At 41.2% G+C, this 19,143-nt stretch overlaps 1 protein-coding gene across 1 annotated transcript in view; it reads right to left on the bottom strand.

The window, feature by feature from the left end:
* CSMD2 (CUB and Sushi multiple domains 2) overlaps positions 1-19,143 on the bottom strand; it is a 638,485-nt gene that overhangs the window by 146,049 nt on the left and 473,293 nt on the right. Inside the window, exons 28-29 of the mRNA XM_049775147.1 lie at positions 18,923-19,061; positions 15,207-15,394 (exon numbers count right to left, since the gene is read on the bottom strand). Coding sequence (XP_049631104.1) covers positions 15,207-15,394; positions 18,923-19,061 — 327 coding nt within the window. The remainder of the gene's footprint in view (positions 1-15,206; positions 15,395-18,922; positions 19,062-19,143) is intronic.

Here is a 19,143-nt window from a genome sequence, read left to right as displayed (position 1 = left end):
ACAGCCAACTCTGGGGGAAGTCAAGGTTTCCAGTAAGGTGTTTCAGCATTCTTACTGGTATGTGGAACAGTTCTCAGTTTATCCAGATAGCAGTATTTTTTAATCTAACTGTTGTGTTCATCTGTCTTCTCTCTCACTCTTACTATAAATGTACCCAACAGGTATCCACTCTGTTCTCTAGTATACTAGATAAGAGTGTACCTGATACTGTTTGAGCAACTGGGACTGCCAGTGGGGGACCTGAATCTTCTGTTAGAAACCCTGAGCAGCTCTTAGCTGAACATTGAAGTCAATGTTCGCTTTTGCCCACTGCTGCCTTTCCTTGTTCTTGCTTTAAGGTCATGGCTGGCTAAGAGCCTGTAGTCATGACTGGGCAGCCTCGGGATCTGATCATATCCCATATCCATGAAATGCAACTGCATATCAGATTTGATCTTATACTCATCCTGGAGACTGTACTTTGGGGAGGCCCAGGAGTGGATTTCATGGTACTGAAATTCAAGCTTGAAGGACTTGGGAGTCCTAAGAGCAGACTCAGGAGAGAACCAGACAGAAGAAAGGAATGGCAAGGAGAAATTTTTCTCAGTACTGTGTTGGTCCCCTGCTTTCTTTTTAGACTCTTCATGCAAGAGGCAGCTGCTGCTTGGACAGATTACTTGGCTGAGCTATTGACTCATGGGCCATAGCTGAGGGACCACTGTCCTGCCACATGTGCACTAGGACCCTTAGAATAATCCTGCTTTTCTTTTTACAGTATTATTTTATCAAATATACTTGACACATAGTAAAGATTTAAGGTGTATGTGTTACTTTGATACATTTTTCAATGCATCTTTTATGACATAATTGCTATAGTAGTGATAGTTATTGCCTCATATAATTGTCTTACAGTATTGCTGTCTATATTTATTATACTGTTCATGAGATCACTACTGTATCTTTACATGTCAGCTTAATCCCTGGATCTGTTAGTCCCCTGATAACCACCATTTTACTTTGTTGGTTTTTTTCATTGGGTTTTAATTTTTGTAAATCCACATGTAAATGGTATCATATGGTCCTTATCTTTCTCAGTCTGATTTATCACATGATAATGTAGTCATAAATGATTAGGGAAATGCAAATAAAATCACAATGAGATTATAATTTCCCCAGTATAATAGCTACCATCAAACAGACAAGAATCAGGTGCTGGCAAGTCTGCATGGAAAAGAGGATCTTTAGATACTGTTGGTAGGGGTGTGACTTTGTCCAAACACCATGATGAACAAGTTAAAATCGTCTCAAAAATTATTAGATCTTCCATAAGGATATAAAAGGAAAAGATAACTGTCTTTAAAAGAGGTACTTCAAGAAATATATTTCTGAAGTATGTCCATATTTTTAAGTATTATTATATTATGTCAACCAAGGTATGGGAACCTTGTGCTCATCAGGAGATCAGTGTAGGAAATGGAATATTCCTACACAAGAGAGGTGTCCCAATCCTTTACAAAAACATGGATGGATTCTGTTCTTTGTCACAGGATTCAGCTCCCCTAGATTTCATATTAAATATTAATATGGGCCCATTATCAAAGACATTGCATGGAGTACTATCATGAATCCAATAGGACCCAGAGAATGGTCACTAACTTAGCAGAGGATCCCACTGATCTTATCTGCCTTGTGATGTGTCATTTTTAGCTCTGCATGAAATTGCCTCTTCCTATACCTGTGGATATGTTTCAAATACAAGTGGCTATAGATAACCTTTTGTGAATCATGGAAATATAGAGAACTTGTCATCATATCTTATATTTTTTCTGTTCTTTTTATAAATTCTCAATGGGTAAAATCTTATTTGAAGTCCAGAGATATTAAGTAACTTGGAACCAAGTTCACATAACTCCTAAGAGGCAGAAATAGCTGTGGCATTCAATATCCATTTCCTCCATTTACCCTTAAATAATGTGACCCAGATTTTATCCAAAATGTCAAGGCACCAACTAAAATGCAGTTTCCATCCTGCTAGGATGCTTATTATGGCCAAAGAGATATAAACACATTTGGGTCAGTTAATAGCCTCCTTCCCATCCCACTCAGAGTGAAAACCAAGTCCTTATATGCTTATGCACTTTGTACTTTTCTGCCCTCAGTTCTCTCCATAATGTCAATCATTTGTTTCTTTGTCAACATAGTTCCAACAAAATTGACTTTGTGCACTAAATATCTTGTTATAGGTATGGCTTTCTCTCCCATCTTTTTTAGATTTTATTCATTGTCTTCTTTTCAGTGATGATTCCTTACCAGCTATTTAAAAATGTTATATTTCTCTCCAAAAACTGTCTGCAGTTCTATTCTTTATTTCTTTGTACTGTCACCAGTACTCTATATACTATATACTTCCCTTATTTTTTTCCATGTAATTTTACTAGAATGTAGGCGCCATGAAGGTAGTTTTCCAGTTACTTTATTATAGTTATTTAAGTTCAGGAAGTAGGAAATTATATACCCAATAAATAGTCCTTAAATGGCTGAATGTGGGACTTCTGGAAAAGTCTCTTAAGGGGAGATGACTTAGCTGAGATAATGCTAATTGGTCCTTCATTTTTCCCTTCCTATCTCCTTCCATAGTTTGAATTAAAACATGATAGTTAGAAGTCTAGCTGCCATTTTGGATCCTAAAAAATCATAAAATCACAAAGAGGGGAGATAGGTGAAAAGCGGACCATGGGAGAGTAAAGAAGCTAAGACCAAAGACCAAAGAAGCTTAGAGAAGTCATTTCATCAGATAAAATCTCCTTTTTTCTTTTACAGGACAGAAAATAAACTTGACCTTCATATAAGAAACTGTGCTTTGGATAATTGCTGACAATGGACCTGACAAGGTTATGACTGCCTAATAACTTTACACTGTATCATAAAGATCAATCTTTCCCTCTGTGTAACAAACTCTTCTACTATTCAATGACTCTCTCTCTCTCTCTCTCTCCCTTCCCCTCCCTCAATCCCCTCCCCCTCTTTCTCTAGCATTTGGCCCACACCTGGCAGTGATCAGGGCTTACTTCTGACTCTGCACACAGAGATCAATCCTGGCAATGCTCAGGGGATTCTATGTAGCATTAGGAATAAAATCTAGGTTGGCTGCATGTAAGACAGTGCCTTAGTCTACCTAAGTGTACTATCTCTGTCTTACTATAATGTCATCCTTGTTAAGTTTCATGTTGCTTTTCTCTGGCAGAAATAATTGCGTTTTCAATATGCATCATATTATTCTGGTAATGTGGTAAGTATATTTCTTTCCAGTGGATTTTTGTATGACAGAGACCATTACCTGTTTTTTTATTTTATTTTCAAAACCCTGGTATCTAGCATGGAACTTGGCTATTGAGCTGGCCTATATGGCACATAACGGAAGTCTAATAAATACATGCTAAATTGACTGAGCACTTTAGGCTTGGAAAATCAACAACCACATCAATGATTGCAACTACATACTCTGTTCTATAGTTACTCATATGTCAGAGCAAGGAGAGCTCATTATTTCAAGCATTATCACATTAATAATAATGACAAGGATAATGATAATGATGATAGCCTCTTACATAGGAACATCACTTTATAATTTTCAAAGCACTTTCCAATCTGTTACCTCATTTATGTCTCACAATAGCCTCTGCAGCAGGCCTGGCCAGGTATACTCATGTTCAGGTTATAGATGAGGAATATGGTGATCAGAGAGGCTAAATGATTTTTCCAAGCCACTCAACTATTGAGAGGTAGAATTAAGACTAAAATCAGGACTTCAGTTGGCTAAAGCACAGCTCAGCTAAAGCTAAATGACTGAAACGGCATGATGAGCATCTGAAACAAAACCCAAGCTCTCCAAAGAGGGAAGATTAAAACAAAACACATCAGCTCTTTCTGTGGTAATAGACAAGGTCTTTTTCAAACACTGCAATAGCAAAAGCTGGAAATAATAATCCTAACACCCACCCAATAAAAATAGATTAAAAAGATTAGAGCTACCCAATAAATGATAGACTTTAATAAGAATAGTACACAACTTTGAATATAGATATGGAGAAATGACCAAGATTTGTATTGTTGACAAAAAATAAAGGAAAAAACCCCATACTACAGATGATATATATGGTGTGATCTCATTTATATAGGGTAGATATCAGTAGGCAAACAACAGTCCACATATAGGATACCCATTTGTAAACAGTTTTATTGGCAAGAAACCATGCCAGAGCCACTTGTTTAAATATGATCTGTGGATATTTTAGCATTATAGGAACAGGGCTGAGGCCATCTGGTCTGCCGAGCCAAAAATTTACTATCTTGATCAGGCGGGGAAAAGACACGAATCTAAGCCTGCGCAGAGGGGCCCAACTGTGAGTGTGAACTGTAAATATCTGTCTACTGTCCTCTTGTGTGAAACTCTTGGGAGTGGGGCAAAAGAGCTCCAGAAATCTGCTCTCCCTATCCCGGAGGCCATTTCCAGGGCGGGACTTCAGAACATAAAAACCGGCAGGCAGACTGCTGCAGAAGCTGGATTCCCTGCTTGGGACATCAGGCGGGGAAAAGACACGAATCTAAGCCTGCGCAGAGGGGCCCAACTGTGAGTGTGAACTGTAAATATCTGTCTACTGTCCTCTTGTGTGAAACTCTTGGGAGTGGGGCAAAAGAGGCTCCATCAGAGCATGGCCGCTCCGCTTCGCTACGCGGCCGTGCGCTCCTTCTAAGAAAAGAACACCATTGCAACAATAAGAAAAAATCACAATAAGAACTGTGCTATATCAGAGAAGCAAGCATTTCTCTCTGGACTGTCTTCTCTGTTGCATGCTCGGGCCTAAGATTTGACCCAGTGTGAGGCTTCATCCACGGAGGACTCCCCTCCCTTAGAGGCAAGTCAGCCCATCCAGAAAGGGAGGAGCCAGAGGAGTGTGCTGCCTACATCATATAGACAATGAATACCACCACAACACGTAGAAAAACCCACAATACAAGTGTGACAATGGGGAAACAACGCAGGCCAGCATCAGACATAGAGAATGAAGATGACAATTCTGAGGACCAGATAATGACTGAACAACTAATCAACCTCTCAGATAAGGACTTTAGACTAGCAATATGGAAGGTGCTCAACAGACTCCAAGAAACCATGGATCGAGTTGAACAGAACACTAATAAGAACCAAGAAAATATGAAGGCAGAAATGACAAAACTCCAAACTGAAATAACATGTCAACTAACAGGACTGAAAAAGTCAGTAAACGAAGTGAATGACAAAATGGATAAGCTCTGGGACAGGGTATCAGAAGCTGAGAATAGACTTGGTGCTGTGGAAGATGAGATACATAACAATTCCATACAGCAGGAGAGATTGGACAAAAAACTTAAAGCAAATGAGCAGACAATGGAAAAATTAGTCAAAGAATGGGAACAGATGAAAATAGAAGTCTATGATAAGATCAACAGAAACAACTTAAGAATCATTGGCGTCCCAGAGACCCAGGAAGAAAATTCCCAGGAAGAATCAATGGTCAAGAACATCATTAAAGAGAAACTACCAGAGCTAAAGAATATAGGTGATCAAATCCTGCATGCTTGAAGAGTACCAAGCAAAAGAGACCCCAGAAAAACCACCCCAAGACACATCCTAGTCACAATGACAAATCCCACAGATAGAGACAGAATTCTGAAAACAGCAAGATCAAAAGGGGAAATTACATTCAAGCAAGCCTCCTTGAGATTTACAGCAGACCTGTCACCAGAAACACTCAATGCCAGAAAGCAGTGGTGGGATATTGTGACAAGACTGAATGAAATGAATGCTTCACCCAGAATACTATACCCAGCAAAACTCACTTTCCGGTTTGACGGAAGAATACATGGTTTCACTGACAAAAAGCAGCTCAGAAACTTTACAGACACAAAACCAGTCTTAAGAGAAAAACTGAAAGACCTAATTTAAGACAAGACTAACCAAAAGACACCAAATTTCGATATAAAGATGGCATTAAATCCCAGGACAATTCTTTCTCTCAACGTCAATGGTCTAAATGCACCAGTCAAGAGACACAGAGTGGCTAAATGGATCAAAAAACTCAATCCAACCTTCTGCTGCCTACAAGAAACACACCTGAATAGTCAGAACAAACATAGACTCAAAATAAAAGGCTGGAGAAAAATCATCCAAGCAAACAACACCCATAAAAAAGCTGGAGTGGCCATACTAATATCAGATAATGCAAACTTTATACTCAGGAAGGTTGTAAGGGACAAAGATGGACATTTTATATTAATCAAGGGGTATATAGAGCAGGAAGAATTCACTCTCCTAAACATATATGCACCAAATGAGGGGCCAGCAAAATATTTAATACAACTGTTGACAAATCTGAAAAATAATATCAATAACAACACAATAATTGTGGGGGACCTTAACACTGCTTTGTCAACACTGGATAGGTCAACCAGACTGAACCCCAACAAGAATATACTAGACCTGAGGAGAGAAATGGAAGAAAGAGGCCTAGTGGATATATATAGGACACTCCACCCCCAGAAACCTGGATACACATTCTTCTCCAGTGTACATGGGACATTCTCCAGGATAGACTACATGCTGGCACATAAAACATATCTCCATAATATCAAGAGGATAGAAATTTTGCAGACTACCTTTGCTGACCACAAGGCTCTGAAATTATTTGTGAATTCCAGAGGGACTCAGAAGAAAAACATTAACACCTGGAAGTTAAACAGCCTCATACTCAATAACCAGTGGGTCCGAGATGAAATCAAGGAGGAAATCAAAAGGTTCCTGGAAACAAATGACAATAAAGACACAAACTATCAGAACTTATGGGACACAGCAAAAGCAGTACTGAGAGGAAAATTTATAGCTTTGCAAGCACACATCAGGAAGGAAGAAGGAGCTTACCTGAGTAGCTTAATGACACAGCTAATAGAACTAGAAAGTGCTCAACAAAAGGACCCAAAAATAGGAAGACAGAAGGAAATGACAAAGCTGAGAGCAGAAATCAATGAAGTGGAAACCCAAAAAACAATCCGAAAGATCAACAAAAGCAGAAGTTGGTTCTTTGAAAAAATAAACAAGATTGATAGACCACTGGCAAACCTAACAAAGAAAGAGAGAGAGAGAAACTTGATAACTCGTATTAGGAATGAAAAAGGAGAGATCACTACTGATATGACAGAGATTCAAAGGGTAATCAGAAACTACTTTGAGAAACTCTATGCCACTAAAAATGAGAACCTGGAAGAAATGGATAAATTCTTGGACTCTTATAATCTTCCACGGTTGAAGGAAGAGGATGTAGCATATCTAAACACCCCCATCACCATTGATGAAATCAAAACGGTAATCAAAGGTCTGCCGAAAAACAAAAGCCCAGGCCCAGATGGATTCACTAATGAATTCTTTCAAACTTTCCAAGAGGAACTACTACCAATCCTGGCAAGACTCTTTCATGAAATTGAACAAACGGAAACACTTCCAAATAGCTTTTATGAAGCCAACATCACCTTGATACCTAAACCAGACAGAGATGCTACAAAAAAAGAAAATTACAGACCAATATCGCTGATGAATGCCGATGCAAAGATCTTCAACAAAATCCTGGCAAATAGGATTCAATGCCTCATTAAGAAGATCATCCACTACGATCAAGTAGGTTTCATCCCAGGAATGCAAGGCTGGTTTAACATCCGTAAATCCATCAACATCATACACAACATCAATAACAAGAAAAATAAAAACCACATGATCATATTAATAGATGCAGAGAAAGCATTTGATAAGGTCCAACACCCATTCTTGATCAAAACTCTCAGCAAGATGGGAATGGAAGGAACCTTTCTCAATCTAGTTGAAGCCATCTACCACAAGCCAATGGCAAATATTATCCTCAACGGAGAAAAACTAAAAGCCTTCCCTCTAAATTCTGGTACAAGACAAGGCTGTCCTCTCTCACCACTCCTATTCAACATAGCACTGGAAGTACTTGCTATAGCGATTAGGCAAGAAAAAGATATCAAGGGAATTCAGATAGGAAAGGAAGAAGTCAAGCTCTCACTGTTTGCAGATGACATGATACTCTACTTAGAAAACCCTAAAGACTCCACCAAAAAGCTTCTAGAAACAATAGACTCATATAGCAAGGTGGCAGGCTACAAAATTAACACACAAAAATCAATGGCCTTTCTATACACCAATAGCAATAAGGAAGAAATGGACATTAAGAAAACAATCTCATTCACAATAGTGCCACACAAACTCAAATATCTTGGAATCAACTTGACTAAAAATGTGAAGGACCTATACAAAGAAAACTATAAAACTCTGCTCCAAGAAATAAGAGAGGACACGCGGAAATGGAAACGCATACCCTGCTCGTGGATTGGCAGGATTAACATCATCAAAATGGCAATACTCCCCAAGGCATTATACAGATTTAATGCTATCCCTCTAAAGATACCCATGACATTCTTCAAAGAAGTGGATCAGGCACTTTTGAAATTCATTTGGAACAATAAACACCCTCGAATAGCTAAAGCAATCATTGGGAAAAAGAATATGGGAGGAATTACTTTCCCCAACTTTAAACTGTACTACAAAGCAATAGTTATCAAAACAGCATGGTATTGGAATAAGGACAGGCCCTCAGACCAGTGGAATAGACTTGAATACTCAGAAAATGTTCCCCAGACATACAACCACCTAATTTTCGATAAAGGAGCAGGAAACCCTAAATGGAGCAGGGAAAGCCTCTTCAACAAGTGGTGTTGGCACAATTGGATAGCCGCTTGCAAAAAATTGAACGTAGACCCCCAGCTATCATCATGCACGAAGGTAAAATCCAAATGGATTAAAGACCTCGATATCAGCCCCAAAACCATAAGATATATAGAACAGCACATAGGCAAGACACTCCAGGACATTACAGGCATCTTCAAGGAGGAAACTGCACTCTCCAAGCAAGTGAAAGCAGAGATTAACAGATGGGAATATATTAAGCTGAGAAGTTTCTGCACCTCAAAGGAAATAGTGCCCAGGATACAAGAGCCACCCACTGAGTGGGAGAAACTATTCACCCAATACCCATCAGATAAGGGGCTAATCTCCAAAATATACAAGGCACTGACAGAACTTTACAAGAAAAAAACATCTAATCCCATCAAAAAATGGGGAGAAGAAATGAACAGACACTTTGACAAAGAAGAAATACAAATGGCCAAAAGACACATGAAAAAATGCTCCACATCACTAATCATCAGGGAGATGCAAATCAAAACAACGATGAGATACCACCTCACACCACAGAGAATGGCACACATCACAAAGAATGAGAACAAACAGTGTTGGCGGGGATGTGGAGAGAAAGGAACTCTTATCCACTGCTGGTGGGAATGCCGTCTAGTTCAACCTTTATGGAAAGCGATATGGAGATTCCTTCAAAAACTGGAAATCGAGCTCCCATATGATCCAGCTATACCACTCCTAGGAATATACCCTAGGAACACAAAAATACAGTACAAAAACCCCTTCCTTACACCTATATTCATTGCAGCACTATTTACCATAGCAAGACTCTGGAAACAACCAAGATGCCCTTTAACAGATGAATGGCTAAAGAAACTGTGGTACATATACACAATGGAATATTATGCAGCTGTCAGGAGAGATGAAGTCATGAAATTTTCCTATACATGGATGTATACGGAATCTATTATGCTGAGTGAAATAAGTCAGAGAGAGAGAGAAAAACGCAGAATGGTCTCACTCATCTATGGGTTTTAAGAGAAATGAAAGACATTCTTGCAATAATAATTTCCAGACACAAACGTGAAAAGAGCTGGATGTTCCAGCTCACCATAGGAAGCTCACCACAAAGAGTGATGAGTTTAGTTAGAGAAATAACTACATTTTGAATTTTCCTTATAATGAGAATGTATGAGGGAAATGGAGAGCCTGTTTAGAGTACAGGCGGGGGTTGGGTGGGTAGGAGGGAGACTTGGACATTGGTGATGGGAATGTTGCACTGGTGATGGGTGGTGTTCTTTACATGACTGAAACCCAAAAACAATCATGTATGTAATCAAGGTGTTTAAATAAAAAAAATTTACTATCTTGCACTTTATAGAAAAATATTTGTGTATTGGGGTCAGCTAGATGGTACAGTAGGTAAGATGTCTACAATACAGACAGATGATCCCCTAGTGCCCTATTTGGTCCCTTGAGCCCCATGGGAGTGATTCTTGAGTTCAGAGTAAGCCCTAAGAACCACTACATATAGTCTAACAACTTCCCCAACACCCACCCTCAAAAAAAAAAACCTCAGCCAAACTCACAAAGAAAAAGTCTGTGTCTCCCTGGCATAAAATTTACATGACTATATTTATGTAAACTATCTGGAATGAGATGACAGATTACATAATACCTTTAGGGGAAGGTAGTAACAGGAAATGCTGAGTTTTTGGAGCACATCTTACATGCTTCTAATATTGTTTGAATCTTCCCTAAGAAAAAAGTGTTACTTTAAAAATAGGTTAGGGGGGCCAGAGCAGTGGCACAAGCAGTAGGGCAACTGCCTTGTACACACAAACCTAGGACAGACTGTGGTTCGATGCCCTGGTATCCCATATGGTCCTCCAAGCCAGGAGCAATTTCTGAGTGCATAACCAGGAGTAACCCCTGAATGTCACCAGGTGTGGCCCCAAAACAAAAAAAATAGGTTAGGAGCTACAGAGATAGTACAGTGGGTACGGTGCTTGCCTTGCACGTGGCTGGCCTGAGTTCAATCTCCAGCACCCCATATGATCCCAAAGCCCCATCAGGAGTGATCCCTGAGTATAGAGCCAGGAGTAAGCCCTGAGCATTTCTGGGTGTGTTCCAAAACCTAACGGAAAAAAAAAAAAAAAAAAGCTAAAGAAGCACATTTTGAGTTAAAAAAAAAAAAAAAGGAAGACCTACCTACAGCCAGGGCTCAAAAACAATAGTGATAGGAGAGTGTATGTAGAAATCAAGTGCTAATTCATCAACCCACAGTGTTACTTCCAGTGGCTTGAAAGAAGAGACAGATAACTTTTGGAGACAGCTGGTTCTCACTGGCCTTTCCTGAGTGATGTCAGGTCTTTAACACATGCTTCCAGCACTGTTTCTTCTATATGAATCACTTACCTGTCCCTGTTTTCTTGCTAAGACTTTCCCCTTCTTCTCTCAATCAACTAGGCTCCCCACTTTCTAGAAAAACTTGCTCCTTTCTAACTTTGTATCCTTAGAGATATTCTACACTCATACATAGATGAAGAGAAAATATCATATTCATCCCCTTTATATTCAATAAGGTAAAAAGAAAATGCATTCCATTCTACTGGGCTAGTTTTGTGAAGAGGAGATCCAACCTGTCTCAATTCCAAACATGGCAGAACAAATGAAATATCCATTAAACAGGGCAAAGACAATGAGATGGAAGAGATGGATCAAACCATGAGTCAACCACCCTCCAGCACTGGCCACTCTGCAAGGTGCTGTGCTATTCAGAAACGCTCCCAGAAACACTGTCTCTTTGATAGATGAGGAAGTGATGTTCAGAGAAGGTAAGTGCCTGATTTAACGTTTAATAAGTGATGGAGGTAAGCCCTCCGCATGAAGATTGTGATCATGGGGGAATATTTATCATAGAAGCCATTGAAGCCTAGTGGATGCATTTGAGGAATTAGTGCCAATCTGCAGAAAGTTCCTTCTGGTTTGTGAAATTATTGCTGCTTATCTATAGTATGAGTGGATCATGTAGTGTGGTACTTCTACAAATATTGATATAAAAGATTCTCATTCTAAATTGGGGCCGGAGCAGTAGCATAGAGCGCTAAGGCATATGCCTTGCCAGCATCAGCCTAGGTCGGACCCCGGTTGTCCCATATGGTCCCCCAAGCCAGGAGTAATTTCTGAGTGCACAGTCAGGAGTAACCCTTGAGTATCACCAGGTGTGGACCCCCCCAAAAAAAAACAAAATAAAAAGAATTATTATTCTAAATAATGCTTTTTATTTGTTTCCGTGGTCCACTGAATACTTCTATTTTCATTGGTTCACCAATGTAAGAAATGGAAAAGCACTGGCTAAAGAATATTATTACTCTGGAGGCCCCACATACCATTTCTCTGGAACTTTTTCTGACTATGCCTAATCATTTGGATATAGATGTCATTTTGCAGGATTTAAGCAATAATAGGACTAGAGGGGAAAGGGCAGGAAAACTGAAGTTACCAATGGGGGTATGAGTGAAGAGGGAGGTTTTAGGAGAAATGATGATGATGAGAAGACTGTGGGGGATATCAGTGTATGGAGCCATGAGGTCTCAGACTGAGTTCAGGAATTAGTCCTTGGTTAAAACTCCATAGCATGGAACTGTGTGTCTGATTGAGCACATTGAGAAGGACTTGAGCACCAGAAGCTTAGCCAATGAGGTTGCCCGAACAAAGTGAGGTTTGCAAAATAGCCATTTCCTAAGCCTGTGCCAAGAGGAAAAAGGATCACAAGTCCAATACTCTGTAGTTGGAGTGCCACGCATTTTTTAGACACCACTGACATGAAAAACAACAGAAAATCAATAGTTATGAGGATTATAAGGCCTTGCTGGACGGGAAGTACTTAGCACAGTGCTGGCAGTGGGGAGACACTGTTAACTATTATCATGATTGGTATTATTTGTGAGCTCATGTGAGATACTTGTAGATGCTGCCAGAAATATTTAATAAGGGACCCTTTAAAAGGTTGTAGAGGTCCTGCATTATGCAAGTGGGGAATACAAGCCAGAAACTTCTTAATTTTAACTGGCAATATGACCCCATTTGTACAAAAAGGCTGATTAGGCTGCAACTGAACTTGGGTTATAGTGCACAATAACAGCATTGGGCATCTCTAGAGTATCTATAATGCTTGGCAAACACAAAGCATTATAGTCATACATACATGTATATCAAATATTAAAATTTTTATCATTTGAAGTGTAATTATTATTACCATCATTTTTCAAAGAAGTGAATTCTAAGACAAATAACTTGTCAAGTGTAGGTAAAACTTTCCCCCAACTTCCTTTTTCCCTAACCTCTTTTTTTGAGATGGAAAAGCCCACAGGATAGTTGCTTTTGTATATGATTTGACCTTTCCCCACCTGGGGTTGGCGGTTGGTTTGAAAAAAGAGAGGAGTCTGGCTGTAAGCTTGGGAGAGAAAGCACATGGCAGATAGGCGGCACATAGCACAGAGAGGCTATAAGGAAAACACAGATTAACTACAATGACACTTTAACTCACTGGCTTGGTATTATTTCTCCACTGCTACCCTGTTTCATCAGACCTGTCTGCCTAAGGAGTTAGATACATGGTGCTTGGGGAGGTCTCATCCTACTTGTGGAATTTTTATTTTTATTTTAAAACTCAAACTCACAAACTAATCAAGGAATGAAGCTAGGATTTGGAATATAGTGTTCTGGTGAGGTATGGAAGAAGAAAGGGTTAAAAAGAAATGGAGTGGTGAAGAGACTAGAATTACTCTTGCTAGGATGTTTACTAGGACATTACAGAGTGCTTATTTTATTGTTTTTTTTGTTTGTTTGTTTGTTTGTTTTTTGGGTCACACCCGGCAGCGCTCAGGGGTTACTACTGGCTCTATGCTCAGAAATTGCTCCTGGCAGGCTCTGGGGACCATATGGGATGCCGGGATTCGAATCACTGTTCTTCTGCATGCAAGGCAAACGCCTTACCTCCATGCTATTTCTCCGACCCCAGAGTGCCTATTTTGTGCCAGCATCAGATGTCTCTCTTAATAGGTGGGCAGTGTTTTGGTTTACATTCAGATTACTCACTTCTGGAGTGCTTAGGCACCCATGCAGTGCTTCAAACTAGAATTAGATACATGCATGATAAGTGATTAACTCCTATATCTCTCTGATTCATATGTCCCCTTTGGCATATATCTTCATTGATCTTCATATCTTCAGAAAGCATAAATTATTTTTCATCATGGAAGAGATGAAGACATGGTGATGTTGAGATGTTAAATAACTTCTTCAGGATACACAACTTCTTTGGGACCTGTTTCTAGTTTATCTGAGACTCTCAGGCCCAGATAGGATCCATGGCCTGATTGGTATTTGAAGAAAGTGAGAATAGAAAAATAGCTAGTGCCTGGGAAATGTCAATTTTATAAGAGGCATAAAATACTTGCTATCTGGGAGCTAAATGGTGGTGCAAGTGGTAGGGCATCTGCCTTGCATGTGTTAACCTAGGACGGAGTGAGGTTCAATCTCCGGCGTCCCATACAGTCCCTCAAGCCAGGAGCGATTTCTGAGCTCATAGCCAGGAGTAAACCTTGAGCATCACGGTCCTTTAAGAAGAGAGTTGGCCATCCTTTGGCCTTGACTCCTTTGCTTTTCAGTTTGCTTTGCTTAATTCAAAAATTCAAGGGACTTACAGAATGGGGTGACTGAAAGGGACAAGAAGATGGGATCGGGAAATCCTAGAAAGTTTCTAGTCAATGACGTGGTGTCAGGGTATGTTCAGGAAATGTTCTTAGGACAGAATTCCAGCCTCTGTGACCCCAGCAGTTGTCTGAGCTGTGCATATAGGCACCAAATGTATTTCAATTGTGAACTGAATATGGGCTGAGGTTATGGAAGATAAAAGAAGTGCTTGAAATCTTCCTTGCTTTTATTTATTTATTTATTTATTTATTTATTTATTTATTTATTTATTTATTTATTTGGTTTTTAGTTTTTGGGCCACATCTGGTGATGCTCAGGGGTTACTCCTGGCTATGCACTCAGAAATCACTCCTGGCTTGGGGGACCATATGGGGATACCTGGGGATCTGTCCTAGGTTAGCTTGAGCAAGGCCAACACCCTACTACTGTGCCACTGCTCCAGCCCCAAAATCTTCCTTTCAAGAGCAGATGTCTGACTTAGAAAGAGAAATAAGGTGCAAGAAGAATGTTGGCCCCTCTTCTCCCAGGCCTGGGCAGCTGGGTGTGCGAGACTCTGTCCTCTGCAAGGCCATTGGGGAAGGCAGTTGCTCTGAGGTGGCAGCAGCCCCAGAGTTGTGACCTTTTTACTGCACCACACTGCCTCTGTTTACCCACCCCCAGTTCTCGATTGGCCCTTCCTTCAGTGACCTCCATGCCAGGTCCTTACCGGTGTAGTCAATGACAAAGCCGGCATTGCTCACTGATGCATCACTGCGGAAGGCTAGAAAGAGGCTGTTGCTGCTGCTCTCAATGCGGTTGGGGAGTTGGGAGCCGTAGAAGCTTCCGATGAGAGGGCTAAGGGAATCCCGTCCATCATAGATGTGCAGGAAGTCATAGCCAGGCTCCAGGTTAAAGCTGAGGAACAAAAACATCCCACCCCAAACCATGAAGGTTAAATCACAGGTGGAAACTTGCCCTAGTCTTGACCGCTATGTGGGGGTCTCCTGGAAAGCAAGCCTGTCATTCCATTGGGGTCTACTTGCAGATGTGGAGGGAGGATTAAAGCTGTGATGACCCCAAGACAGAAGCCAGAGTCAGCATCCAGAGATCTGGAGCTGAAGACTCCATAGCTTCCTTTTATAGAGAGGAAATGTGTTACTAGTTAGTAATCAACAAACCAAGTGGCCAGACAGGGCAGAACCAAGTTCTCTACCTGAATCTGTTTGCTGTGCAGTTCTGCATGTCTGCTCCCAGAGAGAGAGCCACCCAGGAAACTCTCCCAAGGCAGGAGGGGTCTGCTCCTGCCAAGGATCCTAACATCATTCTTTGGCCTCTGAACCAGTTTCTCAACAATCCTGGAACCTGTTCCCACTTTATTCCTGCACCCACATGCTGCCTCTCTCTTAACACTTCCTGATCAGGGTGTGGGGAAAACAATTGAAAAACAAGTTGATTGGATTTTAGAACTCCTGCATGCAGCTTCTCCCATAGGAATGCCTAGCGTGAAAATGATGAAAAATGCCAAAGACTGGCAAGAATGTAGAACCACTGGAGCTCTTGTAGAAAGAAGGAATATAAATTGGTTCAACCACTTTGGAAAACGGTTTTGCCATCTGAACTGCTAAATCTGAATGCAGGCCTGCCCTAGAGGGGAGTAATTCCACTTTGAGACATTTATGCAGCAAAGGCAATCGATAACAATCAAGGGTACAAAAGATGAAATCGGCAGAACAAAGGTCACTGAAGTCATGGAGAACATACTTCTGTTACAAACTTGTTCTGCTATTTCATTTGTCTGGCTGAGAACAGAGGATGGTTCCACCTTCTACTTGAGCTATGAGATGAACCATGACATTTTTTAGGACAACAGAGATAGAATCGGTAGAGACAGAATAGGGGTGTAGGAAGCCTGTGAGCACAGCCAGTGCACTGACCTTACCATCGTTGCTGGCTGAAATGGTCTTGACCTTATCATTAAGCTGTTATCCCTCAGATATTTCAAAGGTCCTCAGCATGGGTTTTGGGGGTGAGTCAGTTTTGGTCATAGATGGTAGCCCCAATGCTTCTTTACTGCCTCCAGTTGTTTATGACACCCTCCAATAATCAGAAATCCCTCAATATGCTGATCTGTGGGACCAGTGCCCAGGAAGTAGAGGTCAAAAAGACAACACTTCTTCCACAAGACTGCAATAGGGTCTGAAGGAATGGATGGATGTGAAGACAACAGAGCATAGTCTGAAATTTGCATCAACATATGTGGGCAAAAAATAAAGTTTTGAAAGAGGGTGGGAATGAAGCTTTTGTGGAGGCCAAGTAGAAACCGAATCTAGAGAGAAAGGACCCTCAGCAGTTGAACAGGAACAGAAAATGGGATTGAAATGGAGAAGCAGAAGCAAAGCCAAAATAGCATGTCAGAGCCTTGGGAACAGAGTGGTTCAGTTGGGCAGGAACTTGGAGGTGAGGATAGGGTCAGGAAAAAGGTTTTAAATGGGAATAGGGGGACTAGGTGGCTTGAAATCAGCTTAAAAATTCTTATCTTAACTAAAAGGGAAGCAGGATGATAAGAGCTAAACACCAAGAATCAATTTCTTCTCCATGCTTATTAAGTTATGCTTCATCAAATCATCAGCCCTCCTGGGTCCCACTTCATCAGTTTGGCACATGTCCATCAAGACCTAGAACATTCTCACCATCCCATAATGCTCCCAGAAGACTCTTCCCAGTCAATCTTCCCCACTACCACTGAACAGAATTTTATCACCATAGATTCATTTTGCTGATTCCCAATTTTTCATATGAGTGGAATCATACTTTATGCCTCTCCGGTTAGACAGATTCATCCACGTCACATGTTCCAGTAGTTCAGTCCTCTTTATTGCTGAGTTGTAGATTATCACATGTTAAAATGGGGAATGAAGTGGTTGTTTCAGCATTTTCAAGTGACAATGTGACTCTGACAGCTAGCTAGAGAAGATACTGAAAAAGACGGCTGGGTGGGGGTATGGGCAGAGGAAGCAGTTGGGAATCAATGGCAGTAAATGACATGGCAACACTTAGGATTCCAGCCTGCAGGAGCCGGGAGGGAAGAGGAGAGGGAATAAAGAAGCAAAGCTGGGCAGTCACGGCTCCTGTCCCTGATGGACAAAGGGACCCCTCTTGCATGCTCAAATTGAGCTTACATAGGAGCTGAGTAATGTGCTCAGTTTTACTGATGTTGACTTTGAGGTCTGGCAGGGACAGTGAGTCTGGAGCCCCATGAAAGTTGAGGGTCAACTTCAGGCAGATGCAAAGTTGGAGAATGGGAGGAGAGTAAGGTCATGAAACCCTGAAGGTGTGGGATAGGGAAGGAGGAAGTAAATATGGCAGGGAAGCAGATAAAACATGCAAGGTTTAGTAGGAAGCCTACATGGGGTGTTAGGGTGGGGTGGAACAGGACTAGGGAGGGGGGACTCCTGGACAGTGGTGAATGGAAGCAGACACTCTGGTTGAAGGTTGTGATGCTGGAATGATTTATGTAAGAATCCTTACCACTAATAGTATTGTCAACCCTGGTGACTAAAATAAAATTTAAAATAAAACAAAACAAAAAGGACACGAGAAGTTTTATTTTGACAACCAGGAGTGGGTCAGTGTCTTTATGAGAAAAGTTTCCAGTGGAGACAGGGAGGCAGGACACAATGATCAGAGGCTGAACAGAAACAGAGAAAAACAGGGGACAATCTTTTATATATGTGCTTATTTTTATGGTGCTGGGGATCAAATTATGCTGTCAGGTCTCATGCAGGTAAGGTCTGTGCTTTACTGCTGAGCCACGTCTCTAGCCCAATTCCTTTGAAGAGCTTTGCTTCTAAGGAATGAAGGAGATGGCAAGAACCAGAGGAGGGAGAACAGGAGAGATACCTGAACTTGCTCTTGTGCAGTAGGAGTCTGAGTTTTGGAGACTTTTGGTCATAAAGGAGCCAACAGAAGGGTCAGAAGAGAAAGGATAAGGCAAGGTCTGTCCCTTTTTTTTTTTTTTTTTGCATATGTGTATCTTGGGCTATACCCAGTGGTATTCAGGACTTACTCCTGATTCTGTGCTCAGAGATCACTCCATGTGGGGCTCAGGAGACAACATACAGTATGACTCAGGTTTGGCTGTATGCAAGAGAAATGCTTTCCCTGCTGATATTTCTCTCTAGCCCACGGTTTACTTTTCTGAATTTCCACCTTTTCAGAGGCTGAAACTGCAGCACTAAAAAGCAATTCCCTATGTGATGGTCAAGGGGAGGATGAGATAATGTGTGTGACTGCTGAGCACTACAGAGGAGGGTCTATCAAAGCTCTCTTCTCTCTGGTTTTCCTCCTTCCCCTCCTTGAACTGGAACACTCAGACCTGGAATCCCTGTCTGAACCCCTTGGTTATTGAACCCCTCATCTCCCACCCATGGGAAAGATACATACATGTTAAACACCAAAGCGATGACGTAGTCTGGGGACACGGTCACTTTCCAGTCGCACTCCTTGCTTGGAGGGTAGGGTTCTGGGTAGTTGGGTGACAGGATAACTCCTGATGGCCCAGTCAGGTCTCCCCCACAGGGAGCTGAGGAGAGAGGAAGAAGAGGGTTAGACCACTTCTTTCACTCGAGAATGAGGGGGGCTGCTTCAGACTGGGAAACAGGCTC

The sequence above is a fragment of the Suncus etruscus genome, chromosome 6 (genome assembly GCF_024139225.1).
Source record: "Suncus etruscus isolate mSunEtr1 chromosome 6, mSunEtr1.pri.cur, whole genome shotgun sequence".
Taxonomy (NCBI): domain Eukaryota; kingdom Metazoa; phylum Chordata; class Mammalia; order Eulipotyphla; family Soricidae; genus Suncus; species Suncus etruscus.
The sequence above is the reverse complement of the archived record's forward strand: the minus strand, read 5'-3'. Positions and strand labels throughout refer to the sequence as shown.